Source organism: Odontesthes bonariensis, chromosome 12 (assembly GCF_027942865.1).
Source record: "Odontesthes bonariensis isolate fOdoBon6 chromosome 12, fOdoBon6.hap1, whole genome shotgun sequence".
Lineage (NCBI taxonomy): Eukaryota > Metazoa > Chordata > Actinopteri > Atheriniformes > Atherinopsidae > Odontesthes > Odontesthes bonariensis.
In genome coordinates, this window is record NC_134517.1 from 4,323,030 (window position 1) to 4,350,295 (window position 27,266).

The 27,266-nt window shown below is 42.3% G+C and overlaps 1 protein-coding gene and 1 long non-coding RNA gene across 7 annotated transcripts in view; one reads left to right on the forward strand and one right to left on the reverse strand.

Annotated features, from left to right (window-relative positions):
- Positions 1-27,266, forward strand: part of pard3bb (par-3 family cell polarity regulator beta b) — a 275,337-nt gene that overhangs the window by 68,643 nt on the left and 179,428 nt on the right. For all 6 annotated transcript variants that reach the window (XM_075478942.1, XM_075478941.1, XM_075478945.1 and 3 more), the window contains exons 4-5: positions 7,188-7,282; positions 23,196-23,266. In XM_075478942.1, the coding sequence (XP_075335057.1) occupies positions 7,188-7,282; positions 23,196-23,266 (166 nt within the window). The remainder of the gene's footprint in view (positions 1-7,187; positions 7,283-23,195; positions 23,267-27,266) is intronic.
- Positions 24,845-25,707, reverse strand: LOC142396340 (uncharacterized). The gene is made up of 3 exons (XR_012772528.1): positions 25,538-25,707; positions 25,043-25,145; positions 24,845-24,957 (listed from the first exon to the last, which is right to left on the reverse strand). It is a non-coding gene; the product is annotated as an uncharacterized LOC142396340 (long non-coding RNA).

Genomic DNA, 27,266 nt, shown 5'->3' on the forward strand with positions numbered 1-27,266 from the left:
TCAGGGTCAGCCTCTTTTGAGATCTGTAGTACTCAGTAACCCTTGGAGCACGTTATTACAACATAGGGGGGCATACGGTAAATAGCCTCAGAACTCAGGCCACAACACAACTGTCCCAAAAATACTTGACTGGCATTTTAACAATCATTTCCTTGTCTGCAGTTTGACATGGAAAGCTAGTCGTCTACTGATCTCTCTTTTAGCACAGTCTTGTCCAGAGTCATGCGTTGAGCATCCCGAGTTAATAAAACAAGCTCCACACAATGAAATAGCTACTGGCCGTTTATTGACACCTTTTAGAATTTGAATCGGAATTCCTCCGTCACATATCGACTCCATAAACTTTAGACTTCACTGTTGCGCCATTCCCCTGCGTTTTAAGTTTTAATCAGCTAACATAAAAAACTGTTCCTTTTCGGGCCTATATTTAAAAAAATGTTTGTTTTTGTAATGACAGTTACTGGTGCTGCACTGATGGTGCATTCAGTGACAAATGGGAATTTGGCATCCATCATTTTTTGACATTTAATTAAAACATTAAAGATCACCAGTTAGAAATCAGATATTTTGTTGGGATATAAAGCATAAAACAAAGTAGTGGTGTAGGATTATTAGCTCATGTATTTTTTCCAGTGAAGTGAACTCAATCTATCCATCCAATTTAGTTTGCTTATCGGAAGTCAGGTTGCAGAAGCAACAGTTCCAGGAGAGAACCCCAGACATCCCTCTTTCCAGCGACACTCTCCAGCTCCTCCTGGGATCCTGAGGCGTTCCCATTAGGATCCTGAGACTCCTCCCATTAGGATGTCCCCGTAAAACCTCCAAAGGGAGGTGACCAGGAGGCATCCTAACCAGATATCTGAACCACCACAGCTGACTCCACCACACCTCTCCCATGGCCAAACTCCTCACCCTGTTTCTAAGGCTGAGCCCAGCCATCCTCTGAAGGAAACCATTTCAGCTGCTTGTATCTGCAATCTTGTTGTTTAGGTCACTATCCAGATCTCATGACCATAAGTGAGGAGTGAAACAAAGATAGACGAGCCTTCCGGCCAAGCTCCTTCTTCACCACAACGGACCGGAGCATCCCGGAGCATCCCATCCGCTGACGAAACCCAATCTGTCTGTCCATCTCTTGTTCATACCTGCCATCAACCCAGAGAGATCATTCCACTTTTTTCTGGTTGAGACCATGGCCTCGGATTTGGAAGAGATGACTTTCATCCTGGCCGCTTCGCACTAAGTTACAAACCTCTACAATGTGAGCTGAAGGACCTGGGTTGAAGAAGCCAACAAAACCACATTATCTGCAAAATGCAGAGATGCGATCCTAAGGTTCCCAAACCAGACAGCCTCCTCTCCACGACTATGCATCGAGATCCTGTCTCCGAAAATCACAAACAGGATCGGTGACACGGGGCAGTCCTGGCGGAGTCCAACATGCACTGCAAACAAGTTTGACTTATTGCCAAGAGGGCGGACACACCTCTTGCCTTGGTTATATAGGGCCTGGGTAGCTCGTTAAGGCAACTACGGTACTCTATACTCCCTCAGCAAGAGGGAACCACCAATCCGGTCTACCACTCCATAAGCGTTGACCCAGACCTCCATGTGACATTAAAGAGGCGGTCAGCCAAGACAGCCCCACCATGTCCACCTTTACCAACTCAGGGCGAATCTCGTCCACCCCTGGAGCTATGGTACCGTGAATCTTTGTGACGACCTTGACGACCTCCACCCAGGTGATGGATGAGTCTTCCCCCAAGTTCTCAAGTGCTCCTTTCACTACATGACAATATCCTCAGTTCGGGTCAGCAGTTCTCCACCCAGGTCAAGCACAACCAGGGAAGGTCCCTGCTTTCCCTTTCTGAGCTGGCATGGTTTGCCAGAACACCCTTGAGGCCAACCAAAAGTCCTTCGCCATAGTCTCCCTGAATTCCTCCCACACCCGAGTTTTGGCTTCAGCAATCACCAATGCTGCAGCCCTTTTAGCCGCCCAGGACAACCAAGCCTGAAAGGCCTCCTTCTTCAGCTTGACGGCTCCCCTCACCGCTAACGTCCACAAGCAGGTCCTTTGGTTACCGCCACGACAGGCCACATCTCTTGGAGGCAGCATCCGCAATGGAGGTGACAAGACTACAAAGTCAATCATAGATCTTTGGCCTAAGGTGGCCTGGTACCAAGTACACTTATGAGCCTCCTAATGCTTGAACATGATGTTTGTGATGGACAATCCATGGCTAGCACAGAAGTAAAAAAACAAGACACCACTCAGATTCAGATCAGGGAGGCTGTTCTTACCAATCAATCCTCTCCAGGTTACTACATAGTTGCCAACATGTGCATTGAAGTCCCCCAAAAGAACAATGGAATCCCCAGGTGACACCCCGTCCAGGACGCCACTCAGAGAATCCAAGAAGGCTGGGTAATCTACCGGGAAGGCCGGGAAGGTAAGAACCTTCCCTCCTGCGACTTGCAGCTGCTGTGAAGTGACCCTCTTGCTCACTGGAGAGAACTCCAAAACGGAGCTTTTGAGTTTCCCCACACCTACCTGACATCTCTCTCCATGGGCAACTCCAGAGTATGACAGAGTCCAGCCCTTCTCCAGTAGTTTGGTTCCAGAGCCAACGCTGTGTGTGGAGGTGAGCCCAATTATATCTAGAGTGGTGGGCCCACGTGGAGGTGGCATCCTTTTTGTCTTCTTTGGGCTAAGCCCGACCGAGCCCCTGGAGCCGAGGTGAGCGGGTAACTAATGGCGCTTTTCCCCTAGCTCGCCACGGCTCGGTTCGGTTGTGTTTCCATTCCAAACGAGTATACTTCGTGCCTCCTTGACGTGGGCGTGTTGCTGCTCACCCTGTGGCTTTTTGTCGCACAAAAGGCAAGAGAAGAGAGCCAGAGAAGACTCCTGGCCGCCAGACAAAACAGTATTGAAAAGTACCTGAGAGTTTTGTTACGAGCTTCAAAAAGACAACGTTTGGAGGTAAGCTAATGGTTGCTAACGCTAGCTTTTATTATCCGCGTTATGACGCTTCCAGTGGCGACACTCATCGCCCAATCAGTGGAAGGCAGTCGGCTGACGTCACGTTTTACTAACGCTTCGGCCCGCTTGGAACCAGGGCTGAGGTGATACGGAAAATCGTTCCGGTTGCAGGTACGGCGTGCTAGTGGAAACACACAATAGCGCGCCGAGCCGAAGCGAGCGAGTGGAAAAGCACCATAATTTCCTCTGGTGCTGCTCCATCGAGGTCTTTGAATTGCTCTCAGTCTGACCCTTCCTATGAGACCAATTTGCCATTGGAGACCGTACCCGGGGCTAAAAACACAGCTCTCAGGATCATGGGGATACTCAAACTGCTCCACCACTGTTGCTGTTATTGGGGCCTATCGGGGGCTTTCTACACACATGACGTCATTGACTCGCGCCACTGCCGCAGCATCTTTACATGGAATTTGCTACTGCTGCTGGTAACATGGTTCGTTATTGCGTATTTCCAAATTGCCATGTTGCACAAAACTAGCAGTAGCAAACTCTGTGTAAAGATAGCCGACCGTCACAGAGCACGGAGTGAATGTTCTGGGCTGCTTTCACCAAACTGTTATCAGCGAGTAAATGAACGTATTTTATGCCAGAAGGTCCAGTTTAAAAAAAAACGAACTTCCCCTTTAAGGTGGTGATTCTATGGAGGAATTTAAGTGAACTATAGGATGACATTTGATTTTAATAGCAAAGCAAAAAGCAAGAGCAAAAAAAGTTTTAACTTCCCATTTCTGAGCAAATGCAGCATAATCTGAATGAAGTTAGAATAATGTGATGAGAAAATGGGCTATATAATCCTTGCAATGTGACATGTTTTCCCTGCAAATATAATGGTTTACAGGATTACATATTTCTAGTTCAAGGGGGCCCAAGACAAAATACCAGGGGTGTATTTTTCTATGTTTTTGAGTTGTTAGTGACTGAAGGCACCCAAATAAATGCTCTCAAGCATGGAAAGAAGTGATTTTTCCATAATATGTCCCCTTTAAATTTTGATAAATCTATCTGAATATAGGTGTCAATAAAGCAGGGAATACTTTAGGTTGGTGACTTATTTTTCAATGACTGCCAGTAAAACTGTTTCACTCTTTTTATATTATTTATTTATTTTGTAACGATATAGAAGTGATAAACTTGCACGAGTATCCATGGAGTTGGCAATTATGCCACTTATGGCATCTGTTCCTTTAAGCACATTCTGCTCTGCTTTGGTAAATGGCTGTCTTGCTATATGATTATTAATAAAATATTTTTTCTTAGATTAAGCTCTAGATTCTGTCGCTGCTTTTCTTTCAGTGGCCCCCATCAATAGCATTATTAACTGTAAGACCATCACATTATTGTATCTTTAGGTGTACATATTTTGTGTATGTATGAGCAAGGTTTCCAGAACATTCTTAGACCCTTTATAATCTTGCCATTTTACTCCCAGGTTATAATAAATCTTTATTCTGTGAACAATCTTATTGGACGAAGTCATGTTGTGAGACTTTTAGAAACAAGTTACCAAAAGCTGTCTAAGATTAGGTTAGATGGAAGTTATATAGTTTTAGTACAATTTTAGTATAATTTTTATACTTGTTCTTTTCAGCAGTTGTTCAGTCTGTATTTGGTACCACCTGTATTCCTCCCTCAGACATTTTGGTTGAGCATATGAAAATAAAGAAAACTTTAACTTATGAATATAACATCTCATTTTGTAAATCTATGCTTATACTTAAACAAATTGTTACTTTAAATATAGCTGCAAGCAGCGATGTGGGGGTCCTAGCAGAATGGCCCAATAGGGAAGGCTTGGGCCACTCAGGAAGGCGTCGTGAGTCCATGCACCAAGTTTGGCATCGATACATCAATGCATCGCAGAGATACGGCCAAATGTCCCATTTGCGCGTCGGCATGGAGTTTGATTGGCTGCCGCGGTTACACGGAAGTTAAATAAAAAAATCCACCTAATAACTTATGTGCGGCTTGGTCTGAAGATTCTATGTGCCAAGTTTCGTGGAGATTGGACAATCTTAGTTGCCTGAAATGCGTTTTGAAGGTTTTTAATTAAATTCAAAATGGCGGACAATCCAAGATGGCGCAAATAACGTCATTGAGTGTGTTGACCTCGACCTTATCCAGGGATTCCATTGGTACCTCATTTATGAAATTTAGACCAAGGGGTCCAAAGATATGAGCAAAAATGCATTTTTGCTACATATAGCGCCACCTATAGGCCGAACGTCACCAAACTTCTTGGGCCTCTTACCTTAGCAGTCTTGAGTCTGTGTTATAAGTTTGACGTCATGATATCAAATGGTTGCCAAGATATGACCTCACTTCCGGTTTGGGGGCGTCAACCTCGAGTTTGATTGGCTTTTATGGAAAAATGGAAGCCTAATTAAAAATTCCACACGATAACTTTTGTGCGGCTTGGTCTTAAGAGTCTATGTGCCAAGTTTCGTGATAATTGGACAATCTGTGTGACCTGAAATGCTTTTTTAAGCTTTTTGATAAAATTCAAAATGGCGGAAAATCTAAGCATACGCAAATTGACGTCATAGGGTGCGTTGGACTCGTCATGATCCAAGGATTCCAATGATGTCTTGTTTATGAAATTTGGGCCAAGTATTCAAAAGTTATTAAGCTGAATGCACTTTGAACTTTGGCGTGTTGGTGGCGCTAGAGAGTAAGCTCTTGGGGCATGAAAATTCTTGAGTTTTTTAGTGGCACTTGGCTGATTACGTGTGCCAAATTTCACAACTTTCTCGCATTGCGTTCATGGGGCTGCCATAGACTTCAATTGCAGCGGAAACGGATGAATAATAATAAATATAGCTGCAAGCAGCGATGTGGGGGTCCTAGCAGAATGGCACAATAGGCAAGGCTTGGGCCGCTCAGGAAGGCGTCGTGAGTCCATCCACCAAGTTTGGCATCGATACATCAATGCATCGCAGAGATACGGCCAAATGTCCCATTTGCTCGTCGGCATGGAGTTTGATTGGCTGCCGCGGTTACACGGAAGTGAAATAAAAAAATCTACATAATAACTTATGTGCGGCTTGGTCTGAAGATTCTATGTGCCAAGTCTCGTGGAGATTGGACAATCTTAGTGGCCTGAAATGCGTTTTGAAGGTTTTTGATTGAATTCAAAATGGCGGACAATCCAAGATGGCGCAAATGACGTCATTGAGTGTGTTGACCTCGACCTTATCCAGGGATTCTATTGGTACCTCATTTGTCAAATGTGGACCAAGGGGTCCAAAGATATGAGCAAATATGCATTTTTAATACATATAGCGCCACCTACAGGCCGAACGTCACCAAACTTCTTGGGCCTCTTACCTTAGCAGTCTTGAGTCTGTGTTATAAGTTTGACGTCATGATATCAAATGGTTGCCAAGATATGACCTCACTTCCGGTTTGGGGGCGTCAACCTCGAGTTTGATTGGCTTTTATGGAAAAATAGAAGCCTAATTAAAAATTCCCTTGGATAACGTTTGTGCGGCTTGGTCTTAAGAGTCTATGTGCCAAGTCTCGTGAAAATTGGACAATCCCTGTGACCTGAAATGCTTTTTTAAGCTTTTTGATAAAATTCAAAATGGCGGAAAATCTAGGTATACGCAAATTTACGTCATAGGGTGCGTTGGACTCGTCATGATCCAAGGATTCCAACGATGCCTCATTTGTGAAATTTGGACCAAGTAGTCCAAAGTTATTAGGCTGAATGCACTTTGAACTTTGGCGTGTTGGTGGCGCTAGAGAGTAAGCTCTTGGGCCATGAAATTTCTTGAGTTTTAATTTGGCACTTGGCTGATTGCGTGTGCCAAATTTCACAACTTTTTACCATAGCGTTCATGGGGCTGCCATAGACTTCAATTGCAGCGGAAACGGAAAAATAATAATAATAGGAAAAGCTACTAATCCAATGGGTTCCTGCAGCTTCGCTGCTAGGACCCCCAATAAACCAAGTCTTAAATTGTATAGAAATTAGGGTCTTAGATTTGATTCACTGATAGAAAATATTATCTGAAGAGCATATAGTGTATTGTCACAACTTATGTTTAGTTTTCCACCAGCTCTGAGAGTAGGCCTGGGTGTAAAAACACTAAAAGGGTTTCTCTGCATACTGTTCGTTGACGTTTATCCATCTGTGTTCTTTCTACAGACACACCCCTGCTGGTGAGAAGCAGCAGTGACTCAGCCCTCAGCCCCCAAACAACAGAGACTGAACCCTCCTTCAGTGAAGGCAACACAGGGATGGTAAGACCCTCAAACAGTATTATTAAAAAATGACCCATTCTGATGAGACTCTGATGAACACAGGCAAACACCTACTGCTAAATGGCATATGCACATAAATACATGTAGTCAAGTGCATGTCTGTGGTATGTGGTTCACTGTGTATATTAACACATTTTAACACTTATTAATGGACAAAAAGTCCTTTAAGGAGATGTTTGCTCTGTTTTGTGTACATTATGTCTTAAGATAGTATTAATATATATGGTCTTATTCATCTGTATGTGGGAATAAGGACTAGTACTCAAAAATAGTTTTGACGGTTTTTCCTCTGGAGCAAATCTAGGTTGAACAAAATGGAGGACAATATGTATAACCTTTGATCAGGCCCTCTAAAGTTTTGCGGAGGCTCATATGAAGCCATAGCTGTTTCCATAGTTACCGTCTGTTTAATGCAAATGTACATCAGTAGCTTCATAAGAAGGAGTTACATGTTGGTTTGTTGGTTAAGCAATGAGAAGACTTAAGTTTATGATCCAGAGTATCATCATCACCTTACTAACAGGGATCAGATACCTGGAGTCTTTTTCAGGGACCGAGCTGAAGTGACTGGCATCTTTACATTTCTTATGTCACCTTTTTCTACATTTGCATGGGTTCGTCAGCTTTTGGAAGATATTGATTCACTTTGATGTATCATCATGGACACAATGAGCTTTACTCTATTGCTGTCGTAATCTAATTGGCAGATTAGCATAAAATATAATAAGCACACAAAGACTCAGCGGGATAAACACTTTGATTTTGATGACCCCGTGGCTCTCTCCTCTTTCATCATTCTATAGACAGAAGAAGCATTTGCATCACTCTTCATAAAGCTCAGAGAACAGTAAATTATTGATACAATCCTTTCTTCTACTAATGGGGATATCACTGCGTTAATGATGTTTTACCCTGTAGATCATCGTCTTTTCAGCTTGATGCATATTTAGAAAACAACAAAGAAAAGTCTCACCTTAGATGAGAAAGTATCTGATGTGTGCTTGTGTTGTACTCTTTAATGTAAAGAAACACACACACACACACTCTATATGAGCAGTGCAGTCATTGGGGAGAACTCCTTCTTCTTTGCATACAGAACACTGTCATTGTTTAGATTAGATCATTGACCTGCACTGCTATTTTGCATAATGAATACGAGACCAAAATAGAAACTTTATGCATACATTTACCTCCCGTTACAATGTTTTATTGTTACCATTTTGGTCCTCAAGTGGGTTACTGACTCAGGTCAGCGGTGTGTGTGATGGATAGATGTGGCTAAAGTTTTGAGTTAAATGATGCCTTTAGTGTCTTCATGTCTTTCCATTCCAGACACATTTTCTTACATCAGGTTCCATTACCGATGATGGATGTCTCCCAAGTGTTTCCCCCCTCTCTTTTCATACTTTTTCCTCAAAGGGCAAAGGGCAAACAGGGTCTTCTGTTGCATCATCTGCTCTTTCCTCTCCTCCTTCCTCAGAACTGCTGATCTCATTTTCACATCTGTCCCCTCTTCAGCATTTTGAACACCAGTGCAGGACCAGCTGTCACTCCCTATGTGACGACACAGTGTTTATATACGAGCCTAACGGGGACTGAACAAAGACAAGACTTTGAATTGTTGCCCCCAGTACATGTCGTCATCTGCAGCCCCAAAAGAAGATCATTGCTTACTATAATGTCCTTAAACTGACATGGAGAGTATAAACTTTTTTTACGTTTTCATAGATGTAATTTGAACTCAACCTAAACTAATTGTCTTATTCTCTGTAGTTTATTCACCAAAGTATAATTAAATTCCATTATTCATGATCAGCTTTTATTCAGAGTGAGTTATCCTCCCAAAATATTTCTTTCCACGCTGAAAAATTAACACTTCAAATACATCTTCCATTGTGCTGGCTTTGCCACCCATAATGAATGCTAGCATTTATAATGAGCTCCTTTTCAATAGTTCTACATTTGCTTGTCAAAAGCATTATGATAACCAATCTAATGCATGGTACCAGTTGGATAGAAATGCTGTGGTGATGTTACTTTTTCATATTGCCTTACATTGTAGGACAGAAAATCCCTCAAGTTCACTGGTTACTTGATTGGACTCTTGAGTCATGAACTGTTTACCTTTGAGACGCCTTCTGGACAGCCGTCCTTCTTTCTGTTGTTTTAAGTATTCCCCTGAGAGTAACCTGTTTGCAAGGTTCAGTTCTTTTGGGGATTGTGATTGGTTCTCAGAGGTGGTCAGTGTTGCTACTTATTGTTGCTGAGGGTGACCTAACATGTTTGTGACAAAATGGCATGTACACTACACACACAATTATTAGGAAAGTGAGCAATAAGTTCCTATTTTATAGTTTCTCTGCATATTTTTCAACTCCAAACCACATAAACTGGAATGATAATTGGATTTAATATTTTTCAGGGTTAATAACACATAAACCCTGATGTGCGATGGCCTCATGTGAAGTAAAATGTCTTTAAGACCGATTACAAAAAAAGAATAAAGAATAGCTATTTCTTGTGTTTTGGGAAACATTGAACGTCTCTGTTCTGCTCCAGGCCGCCATACTCCAAAACTTCAAAAAGTTAGTACAAGGTGCCAAGTTGAAAAGATGAAGCTGAAACATAACTGTGGCTGAGCAGCATTCACAATGTGAAATGTCAACATCGTGCTAAGAAGAAGCTGAAGACAATTTTTGGAATGGGCCTTTATCTGGTTCACAAATGGACACATGGCAGCACATCGAGTTAGTTCTCAGAAAAGTGGAGGCAGTTTAATGCTCCCAGCTTCTGTCATTTAAAATTAATTGGTGCCTTTTGGGGTTAAAAGTTAGGCTCAACTCTTTAACCATCTACATTCTTCTGGAGGATGTGGTTCAAGCTGTGCTTACAGGGAGTAATCCTTCAGCAGGACGCTTAAGATGAAGAATGCTCCAAAACATGCATGTAAGTGTGCTACTAGTTTGCCAGCCAGCAGGATTTGAAAGGCAGATATTTATGGAAAACAAGGGTGTATTGGGGTGTGGCTGTAGCTCAGGGAGAAGAGCAGTCATCTGTCTGTTGGAAGGTCGATGGTTCGACTCCCTAAGTGTCCCGAGGCAAAATGCCTACTGATGTAAGAATGTGTACGATAGAGAAAAAAGCACCGTGTGGTCTGCAAAACTGTATAGACTAAGAAGTGCTGTATGAGTGTGTGAGTGAACGGGTGAATGTGGCTTGTGGTGTTAAAGAGCTTTGAGTGGTCAGCTCGACTGGAAAAGTGCAATATACAGTACGGATTTAAGGGCAGTGGCAGCTGGTGAAAAATATTCTTAGTGGGTCTGATGTGACAATACATTTCCCTGCCGAGTCCAGTATAAGAATTCAAATCAACAGTTAGACCACAACTACAATTTAACAGTAATGATTTAATCTCTGTCTCAAAATCACCAGTTTTTACAGATAAACTAAATTAACAATTTTCAATTGTATAATGAATAAGGATCTCACCGAATTTGGTGGAAGCTGCATCTCGCTCGTGAAGTTCGCCATCAACCCACTGATTTACCGCACTGCACAAGCCTTTTTTAACCTGAAATCCACTGCTGGAGCGATATTTTCCTGCGGCACTGATTGGCCAAAGATTTATCAATTTGCCCTGGCAACAGTACACGATTGGCTGTTTGGCTGCACTGCTGGGGCGCTTTGCACACACTAGTGTGTAAATCTACATTTTTAACTGAATTTGTAAAAATATATTTTACATTTCCCCTCCTCTTATCAGGGAGGGCGGCGCCCCCCATATGGATCGGCTGCCACCAGTGTTTCCCACACATAGACTAATTCGTGGCGGTGCGCCACAGATTCAACACCGGCCTCCACATATTGAGTTTCGTTATTATTATTTTTTTTAACGCTATTTTAAAAAATACTCGTATTCGTTAAGCTGCATTTCCTTTCCCTGCCTTCATTCTCGTTGTCATTGTCACTCTCATTGTCACCCAGGACATGTTACTGTGAAGAGTCGTCTCTGCAGTCCTGACATTGAACTATTGGCAGTAAGTTTTCGTCCATATTATCTGCCAAGAGAGTTCACCAGTGTTGTTTTGGTGGCTGTTTACATTCCACCCTCAGCTGTTGCCGACACTGCATGTGATGTTGTTGTTGCTAAGATACAGACACAACACCCCAATTCTTTTGTGGCAATATCTGGTGATTTTAATCATGCCTCACTCTCTGCTACACTGCCAACTTTTCAACAGTTTGTCAGCTGCTCTACCAGAGAAAACAAGACATTGGATTTGTTTTACAAATGTCAAGGATTCATACATATCCAAATCAAGACCTCCCCTGGGTAAAAAATAAAAATTCTTCGAAATAATTCCTTCGTTAATAATTGCTCACACAGAACTTTATTGTATTAACCCATAAGAGCCCAGACCCATTTCTACTAAGATGAAAATTAAAGGGGTTATAACACAGACTAAATAGACCACATAGAACCCATTTCAGAATTTTTTTCCAGAATACCACCCCCCACTGTCAGAGATCTGTAATGTGACATAGGCTATATGTCACATTGGGACTTAAGAACCTGGATAATTTCTCCATCAAGGAAAATTATGGGGGACGTAAGGATGTGTGACACAGGTGCGGCTTATCTGCAGATTTTCACATCTTCATTGTAAACAAATGAATAACATAGCTAATTACACAGGTCGGACTGTTCAGCTGTTTCAGACTGATACCTCCGGTTCAGGCTGCTCCTCATCCTCAACACGCACGTCTCTTTTTCAATCGCGGAAAATATTTTTCAATACTCATCTGGATTGAAGCAGCAAACATTCAGTGTAAGAGTTTAAAAAAACTACTTTATTTGATTCACAGCTGCTAGTGTTTAGACCTCGACAACCCAACTACATTATTTATTTATTTATTTTTACGACAAACTTGCGACTAGTTAACTTTATAAAGAAGGCGTAATCGCTTGTTTGCTATGGGATGGGACGGGACGGGACAACATTGTATTCAAAATATAAAATATTTTTATAGGACTTTTTAATGTGTGATTTTATAAAGGTGCACGTGATACCAACCTTTCGTGAATTTCGCCAGCCGTCTTCTTTCGGTTGAGCCAGAGCTATAGAGCTAATCTAACGTGACGCTGAAGCTAGCAAGCTTCCAGAGAAGCACGGAGGGGAGGGGCTGTGTGTGTGTGTGAAGGCTATGCGAGAGAGACGCGAGGGACAGAGAGACTGAATGAGAGCAGGGAAAGGAAATGCAGCTTAACGAATACGAGTATTTTTTAAAATAGCGTTAAAAAAATCATAATAACGAAACGCAATATGTGGCGGCCGGTGCTGAATCTGTGGCGCACCGCCACGAATTAGTCTATGTGTGGGAAACACTGTGTGGTCAGGAATGAAGAAGATCACAGGCCTCAAGCAGAGGCAGGATCGGATGGATGGAAGTCTGGACAGAGCAAATGAGCTGAACACATTCTTCAACAGGTTCAGTTCAGGAACAAGCTCACCATCCTCCCCTCCTGTTCCCAGCCAAAGAGACATTCCACCCTCCTCTGACCCACAGCTTTCCTGTAACATCTCCACCTCCACCTCAGTCATGGATTCTTCTACTTCCACTAGTTTGTCTTCAACCAAATCAGGAGATGCTGCTGTCCCCTTTGCCTTCCCCTCCCACTTTTCTGTTTCTAGAAGTCAGGTGAAGAGGCAGTTGGAGAGACTGAACCGGAACAAGGCTGCAGGTCCAGATGGTGTCAGCCCCCAAGTCCTGAAGGCCTGTGCAGAGCAGCTCTGTGGGATTCTGCAACACATTTTCAAGTAGCATACCGTGGCCTTAAGGTAACCAACCCAAGAGAAGGTACCACTGTTGTGGAAGACATCCTGTCTGGTTCCGATACCAAAGAAAACTCACCCTTCAGTCATCAATGACTACAGACCTGTTGCCTTGACATCCCACATCATGAAGGTCCTGGAGAGACTCCTGTTGACCCACCTGTGTAAGCAAACCAGCACATATCAGGACCCCCTGCACTTTGCTTATCGCCATGGAGTTGGGGTTGAAGATGCTATCATACACCTGCTTCAACAAACCCACTGTTATCTGGACAAAGCAGGCAGCACTGTGAGGATCATGTTCTTTGATTTTTGCAGTGCATTTAACACAATTCAGCCTGATCTGCTTCGTCTGAAACTCCAGAAGACTCAGGTGGAGGCCTCAACAATCACCTGGATTAATGATTACCTGACAAACAGACCACAGTTTGTCAGACTGAAGAATTGTGTGTCTAACCAGGTGATCAGCAGCACAGGAGCACCACAGGGGACTGTACTCTCACCATTCCTTTTCACTCTGTACACTTCAGACTTCCAGTACAAGTCAGACTCCTGTCATCTACAGAAATATTCAGATGACTCTGCAGTTGTCGGGTGTATCAGAGATGGACAAGAAGCTGAGTACAGAGAGCTGGTGGACCGCTTTGTGGCATGGTGTGGGAACAATCATCTCATCTTGAATGTTAACAAAACAAAGGAGATGATTGTAGATTTCAGGAGAAACAGGGTCAGATCAAACCCTGTTTCCATCATGGGAGAAGAAGTGGAGGTGGTTGAGGAATATAAATACCTTGGTGTTCATCTGGACAACAGACTGGACTGGAGACACAACAGTGAAGCCATCTACAAGAAAGGACAGAGCAGACTGTACTTCTTGAGGAAGCTAAGGTCCTTCAAGGTTTGCAGCAAGATGTTGCAGATCTTCTACAAGTCTGTTGTTGAGAGCGTCATTTCCTCTTGTGTCATCTGTTGGGGCAGCAGCATCAGAACTAGGGACCTAAAAAGACTCAACAACCTGATAAAGAAGGCTGGTTCTGTTCTGGGGACGACTGTGGAACCTCTGGAGACAATAATGCTAAGAAGGATTTTGCATAAAATCAAGAGAATTTTGGACAACCCTGAACATCCTCTCCATGAGACTGTTATCGGAAAACAGAGTCTCTTCAGACAAAGGCTTCTTCAGTTTGGATGCAAAATGGACCGCTACAGGAAATCTTTCCTGCCCACAGCCATCAGCATCTATAATAACTCCTTGATTTAATTGAGTTACATCAACATTTAATTTCCCTCTGGGATAAATAAAGTATTTTTGAATTGAATTGAATTGAATTCAGTCTCTCTGTCCCTCGCGTCTCTCTCGCATAGCCTTCACACACACACACAGCCCCTCCCCTCCGTGCTTCCCTGGAAGCTTGCTAGCTTCAGCGTCGCGTTAGATTAGCTCTATAGCTCTGGCTCAACCGAAAGAAGACGGCTGGCGAAATTCACGAAAGGTTGGTATCACGTGCACCTTTATAAAATCACACATTAAAAAGTCCTATAAAAATATTTTATATTTTGAATACAATGTTGTCCCGTCCCGACCCATAGCAAACAAGCGATTACGCCTTCTTTATAAAGTTAACTAGTCGCAAGTTTGTTGTAAAAATAAATAAATAAATAATGTAGTTGGGTTGTCGAGGTCAAAACACTAGCAGCTGTGAATCAAATAAAGTAGTTTTTTTAAACTCTTACACTGAATGTTTGCTGCTTCAATCCAGATGAGAATTGAAAAATATTTTCCGCGATTGAAAGAGAGACGTGCGTGTTGAGGATGAGGAGCAGCCTGAACCGGAGGTATCAGTCTGAAACAGCTGAACAGTCCGACCTGTGTAATTAGCTATGTTATTAATTTGTTTACAATGAAGATGTGAAAATCTGCAGATAAGCCGCACCTGTGTCACACATCCTTACGTCCCCCATAATTTTCCTTGATGGAGAAATTATCCAGGTTCTTAAGTCCCAATGTGACATATAGCCTATGTCACATTACAGATCTCTGACAGTGGGGGGTGGTATTCTGGAAAAAAATTCTGAAATGGGTTCTATGTGGTCTATTTAGTCTGTGTTATAACCCCTTTAATTTTCATTTTAGTAGAAATGGGTCTGGGCTCTTATGGGTTAATACAATAAAGTTCTGTGTGAGCAATTATTAACGAAGGAATTATTTCGAGAAAGGTCAAAAATGTTTTCCTTGAGTAGTGTAATGTTACATACTGTTATACCTTAGTATCAGAGGCAGAAAACACTGCCTCTTGTGAACTTTTAGATATGAATCTTTACCATTTCAAGCTATGGAAACCTTTGTTGGGACAGATCAAACACAGGGTAATATAAGATGTGTCTCATCATCCATGCTTAAGTCCGCTCTGCTGTATGCTATGAAGGTTTAATGTTCCTATGGAAATGTAAACTTGTTTCTTGAACACTAAAATAACTGTGCTGATAAGGTTAAAAGTTGCTGTGTGGCAGGGAATACCTATTCGAGGAAACTCTTTACAGTGTCTTCTCGACACTTCTGACTAACTTAGCAGTTCAAATTTCAATTAGCAGAGACAACCTTAGAACTATCTACTGGTCCATTAACCACATTCTAGAGCAGCACTACCTTTTTGCAAAGATTGAACTTACAGTCGGTTACACTCCTGGTAAAAATGATGGACTCATCACACATGGAAGACAGCAAAACACAGAAATGTCACAAACATTTTTATTTATTAGCTGAACATTCAGGTTTTGCAAAAACATACCTTAAAAATGTTTTTTTTCAGATGAAGTAAAAGAAAAACTTTGGAATCATGAGCCACATAAATTACAGTTAGTACTCTGTTGCTCCTCCTTTTGCTTTTTTGACAGCTTTAATTCTTTGACTCCGCTAATGGAAAACCAGTATTCTTCATCAGTCACTTTCCAACGTTTCCAACCTTCTTGTAGAGATGTTTACAGATCAGCTTTGCAGGACGGAACATTTTCACGGTTCAAATTTCTGCCGAAAACTTTCAATCGCATTGAGCTCCAAACTGTTTGCTGGTCATGTCAACGGGAGGATTGTCTTTTCTGAAGAAAAGTTCTAACGCTGTTTGCTCTGTGGTAGGATGCATTATGCTTATCATCACTAAACATCCTTTCGACTGATGAAATAACAAAAATTTCCACCCCTTCGTTTACTACAGAGGTAATGACTGACATCTCCCTTTGCCCTGGACCTGACACCCACCCCACATCATCAATGATTGTGGAAATGCACTAGTTGCCTAAAGGAAAAAATGTTTTTTTCAGATTTCCAAGGGGATCACAGCCCCACAGATGATGGTGGATTACTGAAGGCCAGTAAAAGACGGGACTCTCATGAGTCCCCAAGCCAGCAAAGTCTCAACAGTGCTCACACAACAGCGCAAAACCCAGATCCCACGTCATAAGACTTAGAATAGTAAACATGAATATTAGCAATATTAGCAAGATATCTGCCTGATTTATCATTCTTATTATTGGGATTATTTTCTGTATAAACGCAGCATGTATGAGGCTTTGAAGTATGACACCGGCTCAGCTCAGTCTGGGACAGTAGCTGGACCTGATCGCTTTGTGTGTTTGGACTTTTTATCAATAAATCCGTCATCATGGGCTACGTGTAAATTTCACTTCCTTTGAATGTGGCAGCTTGTGAAGTCTAACTTTTTGTGAACATTATTACGTACTGAGCCCAGTAGACTGACGTTACTACCATGCTGCTGTGAAATAAGGAGATCATATTATCAGCTTCCATTTTCAACAAGTCGATATTTAAACCCTGCTTTATGATCGAGTTATTTTCTTATCACTAATGACTATGCCATGAAAATAAAGGCATTTTAAATAATTTCCCAATCCAAAGAGATGAATGTTGTTGAATTCAGGAAGCGCTGTACAAGTTGAGTTATTTTATTATTGAGTCAACAAGAATATATAAACAATATGTTTATTAAAGACATTCATTCCAATCAAAGACGACCAGATGCAGTTTTTTCCTGTGGAGGCACATGCATACAGTTCTGTTGGCATATAAGATCCTGCAGTACTGTTGGGTTCTGTTCCTCTACACATTGTGGAACCTCTGCTGTTGGTGTCTGGATGCAGTGCGTGAAAAACAGTAACCCTAACCCTTTGTTCAGAATAATTCAACAACTAGTAGCTGTTTAAGTTAGAACTATATTCAGCTTAATTTTGTCTTTTTTCCTGGCTGAAAATGAGGTGGTGGTGGTACCTGATCGTGGGCTCACAGGTGCACATGTACCGTGCCTTCAACTGGCTCAAGCAAGTGTTTGACCAGCGACAGAAGATGACAGAACATTTGGCCCTCCTTGGTTTCATCCTGTAGAACCTCCTGATGCAGTCTTTATTCCCTAATACTAACCCTTTTTTGTCGCTCTGTCATCATCTGTGTTTGTTGCAGTGAAAACTTCCTCTTCTTCGTCTCTGGATGTGGCGGTAAAAGATGATTGGTTTGACATGTCGACCGGTGCTAATTTCGACACAGCGCCGCCACTGGTGGTTGCGTGCAACTTACATATGAGTGGTTGCGTGCAGTTACATATGAATCTAACGACAGATCCCGACAGGGAAACGCTCAGTGAAATTACCGAATGAAAACCAGCCGTGAGCTGGTGGCGGTACGGAATTTGGCAGTTGTGGCCACCACCAAATTCTCTATGCAGGAAAAACCCTGAAAAAATCATTGGGACCATGTTAGTATGAAGATAGATTTTTTTTTTTGCCTTCAGAGAAAACGTGAACTCAGAACCCAGAGAGAGCAGTAGGCAAGCCAGCTGTCAGTCACAGCAGCCATCAGCCGGCATTTAGGCTGCGGCTACACGAAAACGTTTTTCACTGTAAACGATACTTTTTCTTATCGTTTCGCTGTCGCGGCCACACGGAGCCGGCGTTCCCACTACCCCAAAACGATAGTTTTTGAGAACGGGTTCCAGAGTGGGAAAGTTTGAAAACGGCCTCGTTTCGTTTCCATTGTTACAGCTAAAACGTTTTTGCGTCAGTCAAACGTTGACGCTGTGAGCCAATTTTAACACTTCTCTATTGTCTCACAGCGTGGCGTGACACAGTGGCGTGTGTACTGCATCGTTTCATCGTTTTCATCCGTTTTCGTCTGGACCTGAGTCTTTACAGCAGCGCGTTGCCGTGTGGTCGCAAGAATTTTCGTACCCGTTTTAAAAAAAAAACTTGTTTCATTTTCGTGTAGCCGTAGCCTTAAGCTTCTGCAAGCCCTCAAATCTTATTAACAGAGCAATAATTTTCACATCAGCAGCACACTTGTCACAGGTTTCACATTTAACAAATGAACTGTAGTGATTGTTTTTTCGTGGGCAGAGAAATACTAAGTATTTCTTTTAGAATCAGCGTTTTATGGCCCTCTTGGTTCTGCTCTGCCTTCGGCTTCATTCGTGTGTTCCTGCCTTCACTCCCCACGTTTGGTTATTTCAGTTATATGGTGGAAATCAGTCGTTACAACATAAGTGCAGAAAGGTATATAAAAAAAAATGCTATCATTATTTTTCCTCCTACCAACTTTCTGTCTGCTTGATGGCCTTCAGTGCCACAAATATTCCCTCTGTCTACACTTTTCAGTCTTACATCGGCTGTGCTGCAGAATAACTACCACATAAGTGTCAGAGTGATAAATGACTCTGGAGGACATCTACAGTAAATAGAGAGACTCTTTCCACTTTTCTCATACATGTCTTCTAAGCTGCTGTCACTGTTTTTTTCCCCATCTGCTTCTCTATCCCGCTCTCTCACATTTGTCATACGTGCACACGCTCGCTCATCTGTCTCTTCTCAACCAGACAGCTTCTTATAGGGTTAATGGCTCCAGAGTAATTGTTCAAATTGTCACTTGGCCTTTTGGTAAGAGGGAAAGAAAGTACTCTTCTTGCAGTATTTCTCTTTTTTTCCTCTGTCTGCATCTTTCCTTCTGCTCTGTAATTCTCTCTTTATTTCATTTCAACTCTGTTGGTCCAGGACAGCTTCTGCTTTTTAAAGGCCAGATTCTGCCTTGCTTAAAACATACACACATATGCACACAAAAGGTTGAGGGCAGCATGCTAATCAAACAGTTTTCTTTATGCCCACAGTGTGCCTTAAGGCTGATGAAGCAGCATATCTGGCATTTATCATGTCAAACTTTGGTTTGTATGCATGTCTGTGTCCGCTGTATCACCCTGCATCAATGTCTGTCAGTAAAACGATCTTGTGTCCCAATGCATATATTTATCCACATTTTTATGTAAATTGCTGTGTCAGCTCCTCTTTTGTTCTTCTTTTCCAATGCCTGCATGTGCGTGTACAAGCAGAGAGTTAAATCTCTTCTTTAAGGTCCAATGTGTACAAATGTGTGACATCCAGAGGGATATAGTGCAACCATCTGAATGCGCCTGGCCTCACTTTTCCCTTCTTCGCTTGAAGGAAAATGCACGGAGGCTGGAAACAACAGACCAGACCAATGTACTGTCATTGTTTGCTTTGTCTCTTCTGTGCCACTATAACAACAAGGAGTTGCAACATGGTATAAACCGAAATAAACTGCTGCTTTTAACATGATAAAAACACAACAGTTGTTGTTATCATGCGACTCTACAGCATAAATCATAGTTTATTCATAGTATATGGCACATTTGTCAACAGGACATCTGGAATATTCCTTTCTTTTAAACAGAAAATATATTTACATTTTATTTTAAATGTGTAATTTCTTTCCATTTCAGGCCTCTGGCTCTTTGAAGCTGCATTAGAACACATTCATTTTTATTTATCTATATATTCCTGAGGGAACATTTCAAGACTGCTTATCTTTAGGTATTTCCCTTTCATTTAGATGCACATGCATAAATACACTGACACAAAATGCCCAGCATGCAGTATTGCTACTTTATCATACTCACTCTGAGAGCATTTTTAGCGAACACTTAGGCTGATTGGTCATTCAATAATTAGTAATATCACTAATTGTGTGCTGTTTTATCCACTTTTAGCAATTATTAAATTGGACCTAGGAGAAAAAATGCTTGCAGCCCATTTATTACAGACATAGTTACTCAAGGTTGGATTATTCATCACTAAGTCAAAATGGAAGTCCTGCCTTTCTGTCCTCCAGAATTTGGAGGGCCACTAATGCTCACAAGTATTGATTAAGCTGTCCAGTGCTGACAGATTAATGTATTAATTTCTCCCCTGCAGTTGCCCCCAGCATTACCAATAAATCAGCCTTTTAATAAATATATTTTTGTTTTCTGAAAGCATCAAGTCTTCAGTCATTACCTCTAATAAGCTTTTTGTACCTAATGATACATTTTGATGTGATTATTTAATACTGAAAGCCATGATTTATTAGCACCACTCTTCAGCCTTGTATCCTTTTGTGTTTTTCATTGCTTCCTTAAAAAAAGATCATTGTATTTTTCATGTTGGATTGGGCTGAAATAACTGGGTTTGAAATATGAGGAGCAATGTTGGTCAATATCTTTTCCTAAACTACAAAGAGTTCATTGTGTGAAACCTTTAGAAGCATTCTCAGAATCTCCCAAACATTACTATGAGTAATGAGACACATTGAGTTTTTCAGATTCCTTTACTTGTTTTAAATGACCCTTTAATAAGTAGCATACATTCTCATCCTTTGTAATTAATATTTTGCTCTCCTGAATAGAGAGAACAAGGGAGGGGGACTTTTTTTTCTTGCATTTATTTAATGAGACATACAGTTAAGCACCAGTGGCTTTGCAATTAATGTATGAGTGACTGTCATGTCAGCAAGGTTAGGATAATTAATGTTACCTGTCATCCTCTTACTAATTAAGCTCAAATGACAGCATCAACAGTCAGGCCAGACTAATTGAGTTTCAAGCCACCAAAGCTCAAACATATGTTTACTGTCCTGGCAGGGTGTCATTTACTGTCGAGTCTCACTCATCTCGTCCTCCTCCATCTCTTCACATTATCCACCGTCTTTGCTTCTTTCTTGACTCAATCGCTCTTGTATTTTTGATCTCCATTAAATTTAGTCTTTCTTTACCGCTATCTTTCATAAGCAGTTGGAGAGGGTCATGTGGCAGTGTGGGGGTGGTGGGGTTCAAAGGTCATGTTAGGAGTTCATTAGTGCCAGTTCCTAACACACAGCCTTATCGACCTGCATGTATTTCTCCTTATGTTTCCACATAAGGGAGCTGTGTGGTGAATGCCCACGCTCAGATTACACATGTGATATTTACACATGTGCCTGTGTTTAAATGTTCTTTTAAGCTGGGCATACACTGTGCGATTTTTTTCAATCGCGGTATTCAGCTGCTGCTCATACTGTACGAGTGAATCGCAAGGGTTAAAACGTTGCAGCTCACGATTCCTGTTCTCACACTGTACGATCCGATGGTCTGATGCGATCTGGCTGCTCACACTACACGACACGGTCAGACTGTCCGGAATTGCAAGAAGAAGAAGCCTGAAGTTCTGTTCTGTTGTCTTCTTCTTCTTCTGTTGACAATTTTCTCTTCCGTATCTATGTTCGCGCATGCGTAGTGTGACAGGATGAGGTAAATCGGCTCGTGCAACTGCTTCAACTGTGCGAGAGCCTCTTGGTTGACATGCCCACTAATGATGATATTTATTACATTACATTATAGTCAGTCAGGGTAAATAGTGTCTTATCCCAAAAGAAGAAGATGTCTTCTACAGGTTCACCACAGGGGTGTGTCCTGTCCCCTTTACTGTTTATTTTATATACAAATGACTGCAGGAGTCGCCACACTGACAACACAGTCTTATTCAGTTTACTCCAGGATGGCGAGGTCGACCATGGGCCAGTTACAACTGACTTTGTTGAGTGGTGTGACGGCCATTTCCTCAAGTTAAATGTTCAAAAAACTAAGGACATGCTCATTGACTTTAGGAAAACACCACATCCAGCTTACCCAACAGTTATTAAGGGTACAGCAGTGGAGATGGTGGATTCATATAAATATTTGGGGACAATAATTGATAAAAACTTGACACATGACCTAAATGCCTCAACAATCTGCAAAAAGGGCCTGCAGAGATTATACATTCTGTGCAGACTAAAATCTTTCAATGTTGATAAGACCTTAATGCTTTTGTTTTATTTATTGAGTCAGTTTGAACTTTTTGCTTAATCTCATTTGATGGAAATTTGTCGGTTAAAAACAAAAATTGTGAGAGACGCAAATAAGATTATTGGCATTCAGCAGCTCTCTCTCGGAGATCTTTGACAGACGGGTCTTACAGAAGGCTCGGCCCATCAGGTCTATCCTAGGTCACCAATTGTTGGAGGAATTAATTTCTCTGCCGTCTGGACGCAGATCTAAGCTACCTCGGGCACGTACAAATAGGTATAAGTTTTCCTTTGTTCCACGTGCAATCAATGCAATCAATTTGCACAATCCTTAAATGCACTGTTCTTGTGGCATCTTTTATCTTTTCTACACTTTATTATACTCTCTGATATTTCTACTCTTACTTCGTTTAGGATTGTTCAAATCAAGTTTGGTTGCGCTGTACTCTGCGACATTGTTTTATGTCGCTGTTCTGCTTATTGTTGTTGTGTTTGTTGCACTGCCACTGCAAATCAAATTTCCCCTGGAGCGACAATAAAGCTCTGAACTGAACTGAACTGTCTTCAAGTATTAAATATTAATTGCTACGATATCTGTGCATCACTTGGCGTGCTTATTCATTCGCCTACTTTGTCTTTCAGAGCGTAAACACTAAGTTGTTAAGGTCAGGCTTTAAATGTAGTGCCTCAAAGCTGCAATCTAAACACCGGAGCGTCTTCAAATCTCCGCCTATGCACTCATTCAGAGTCGTGTATTCACATTTGATTATTCATCCACATGCTTCCCAATATCCACATTATCCTTTTCTTTTTGTTTTTTATTCAGTCCTTCATGAAGTGTTTAACTCTCCAAATGTCTGTCACTAACTGACTAACAGGATGGCTGTTCTGTGTGTGTTCTCTGCAGGCAGCCGGTCCTGCTGTGGGGAGGCCTGCGGGAGTGGACCGCACCCAAGGCAAACACACCTTCAGTAGCGGGTCAGTGCCGTTATATATCTGTTCATTCTGTTTTCACTCTGTTTTCATTCTGTTTTCATTCTGTTTTCATTCTGTTTTAACTCTGTTTTCATTCCGTTTTCATTCCATTTTCATTCCGTTTTCATTCTGTTTTCATTCTGTTTTCATTCTGTTTTCATTTTGTTTTCACTCTGTTTTCATTCTGTTTTCAATCTGTTTTCATTCTATTTTCATTCTGTTTTCACTCTGTTTTCATTCTGGGGCCCGTTGCACAAAAGTAGGATAAGGGATTAAGCGGGGATATGTTGGCTATCCTGGATCAACTTATCCGTGATCCGGTTGCACAAAAGTGGGATAGAGGGAAGTGGGATATGTTCAGACGTAAGTTACCATGGAGATTTATTCTGTGAAGCTAGCCTGCTCCAGACCAGGCTAAGTTCCAGGATCTATTTAATCTCATTCCTTATCTCAGTCAGCGGTCGTCACAATTGGAAACCAATATTTATTCCACTGCCTAGAACATATTGTTAAAACATTTAACCATACCCACTATCATTATTGAAACATTTGTGATCATTAATTGAAATCATTTTAGATAACTGATGATTTGAGATGAACCACTAGATAATTTAGTTTCCCACAGACTACACATATAGTACATCACCATATAAATATAAATACACATTAGAGTGTACCATGATGTTCCTTTATTGAACAAGGATGAATCAAAGCAAGTAAACCATCAGCTCCTTTTAAAACTGAAGTCACACAGTGCTCTACAAGACAAAAAGCACAGAATCAAAGCATGCAGTTTGAGACAAACTGTTTGTAAAAATGGCCTATACAAATAAAATTGCCTTGCCTATACAGCACAAAAACCTAACAAAAATTCCTCTGCCATTGCAGGCCCAACTTAAAGCAACATGCATATTAATTAAAATAATTTAACACTTATTGGTCTCTGACCAGCTGACCACAGTCGTCATCCGGGAAGATGGCAGGATTGTCCCAGTCTATGAGAGCTGGCACTCTGGGGGCCCTCTCCTTTCTCAGGCAGGCCACATTGTGGAGGACAGCACAGGCCACAATGATATCACATGCCCTGTCTGGGCTGACTCTCAGGTGGGTCAGACACAGAAAGCGTGCCTTCAGTAGGCCAAATGTCATTTCGATCTGGGCCCTTGTTCTGGCATGGTTGTATGCCAGTTGTGCCTCCAGAGGGTCTGCAAATGGAGTGAGCAGAAAAGGCTGGCAGGCATACCCTCTGTCACCCAGCAATACACCCAGGAATTCACCTGTGAATACAAAATGTTACCATCACAACCTCATAAGTAGTGACAGTCTTAACACAGCCATGATGTTAAAAGTGGTTATCAATAGAGGTTCTGTGGCTCACCTTGTGATGGGCGCCGATAGATCTCTGAGTTCCGAAACACTCGGGAGTCGTGGACCGAGCCGGGCCACTTTGCCACAACATTATTGATCAAATAGTTAGCATTGCAGACCATCTGAAATGATAAGATGTTAAACCAATTAATGCACATCACAGGCAATGTACAGTGTTCATTAATTAACTTTATCAAAAGTCATGTTCACCTGTACATTGATGCTGTGGAAGTTTTTCCTCTTCACAAAATCCCCCTCATGGCCACCTGAGGGGGATTTTATTTTGATGTGTGTGCAGTCCACTGCACCAATGACATTGGGGAAACCTGTAATACGATGCAATGAGTATCTTACTCTGAATGTTAAAATTGTAATTGTAACTGTAATTTAAAAAAAAAAAAAAAATCTTACCTGCAATCCTATAGAACTCCTCCTTGATGTCACAGAGTCTTCTATGCCCAGGGAAGGAGATGAAGATGCTTGCAAGTCCTTTAATTGCGTTTTTTTTTCACTGCTAAAACAGTACAGGCATTGTGTGGGCAGGCACATTCTTAATAAAAAGTTGCTACCATGTCCATTTTGGTTGCTTGCTTGCGCTTGACTCAGAGCGCGGATCTCGAAAACACATGAGAAGCAATACAGAATCATACGTGGCGGACAGCACAGCTTTATGCCAATTACGCACACAGGCTCCACACGCATCGCGTCTGCAATCATAACTCATCAGGGGAAATCACATTTTGCCAATATTTTAGAGACCCCTCAACATTTCCCAAATCATGTTTTCGGGGGAGTCTCGTGTCAGTTTCAGGGGGTCTCGGATCCCCCGAGTCCCCCGTAGTTCGAACACTGCCTAATTGTGATAATTTCAGTGGAGAGGTGAGTGTGTATTTGTGCACTACTTACGCATTCAGGCGGTCAGCAATGGTTTGCCACGCTTGCTCCCTTTGTTTTTTAACTGTGGCAGTATTTCCTTTTTGTTTTATTTTCTCCGTCACCTCTTCATATGCTTCCATTAATAATTATTGCTCCGCTGGGGAGAAATACGCCGCCCTTGTTGCCATGGTGAATCAGTGAATCTATAGCCCCTTTCACACTGCGACCCGCTACCTTAGCGGGTCCAAATTGCACCTTCGACCCGCGTCGAGCAATGTGAACGCTTGGCGTGTCAGGGTGACCTGTGTCGCCTGAAGCCGAGTTCAGGGGGCGTTGCCTAGTGGCAGAGCGTCACACGAAACACATAAAATGCTGGGCGTGTACAATGACGTAGTCACAAGCCATGCGCTGGAGGTAGGGTTAAATACACCTGTCTGCATCAAATTTTTCAAACAAACGATGGCGGGACACCTTGAGAACTCGTTTTTGCAATGCAGTTCATGGAGATGTTACTTTACGGTGCGTCTTGCTGCGTGGGAAACCGAGCTCTCCCATCTTTCTCGCCAGCCCTTCCAGCAGATGTCCATCTTTCACCGTCCCCGACATGTGGCGGTAAATAACGTCCTCTGCTCGGGGGCTGAGGAGCTCGCGGACCTCCTTGTCTCCCCAGTTGGCCATATTAAAAAATGTCTCGAACTTGATGTAGGCTAAAACAGAGTAAAACTTGTCCTCACCTGTCGCTGTTGTTCTGAATCAGCTGTCCATTCTGTCTTTTAAACTCCTCACGTCACGCCCACGTCCGACCCGCGTCAATTGTGTTCACATCAAACTCGGCTCGGCAAAAAGACTAGGGTCCGACGCGGGTCGAAAGGCGAGTCGAGTTGACGCGGCAGCCCGGGTCGGCAGTGTGAACACAACAGCGGACACGCTAAATTCGTGAATTAAACGCGGGTTATTCGGCAGTGTGAAAGGGGCTTTTGATCGATCGTGGGGTCTATTTAAGAAAGCCGTGTGCAGCACTTATCCAGGATCGCTTTCACCTGGCTTAAAGGGACACTCCACCCATTTGCATTAGGCTTTGCATTGTTAGAAACCCAGTCATACTTTTGAATGGTCATGCAACACGCTATCACATCCCCCTGAGACGGGAGAAATCCGTATTCACCTCTTTACACTTCCTCCTACAATGACGCAAAAATCGTCATTTTGCGTCATTGTAGGAGGAAGTGGAAGAGGGGTGGATTTCTGTAGAAACTACAAGCGCTAGTTCCCACCCTTCAACACCGCCCATAGGGGGGTTGGACCTAATGCGCTAACAGACCTATCACAGATCAGTGCCAGTGCTTTTGAGAGCTGCAGCTAACATGGTCGAAGGTACCGAATACTCAGACAGATGCAATACGGAGGACTGGGATTTAGAAGAAGATATGGCTCGAGCTGGGGCGAATTGGTGGTGCCTGTGCTCTAACTGTGCGCCAATGGACACAGAACAAGAGTCTGTCTGCTGCCAAGAATTCCAGCGGTGCCAATTTCTTCTGGACGAAATCGGAGGATGACACGGACGTGTGTGTTGTTGATCACCCGAGTTTCGCACCCCATATGGATAGTGGCGTCCTGGAGACTTACTTTAGAATACCTAAAGTCAACTGGAAACGACAGCCAAAGCCTACAGGGCCAAATGGACGTCTTTCTGTAAAGTAAGTTTGTTTTCTTTGTTACTATGTCAAGGAGTACTCTTGCTAACACGCTAACGTGGCAT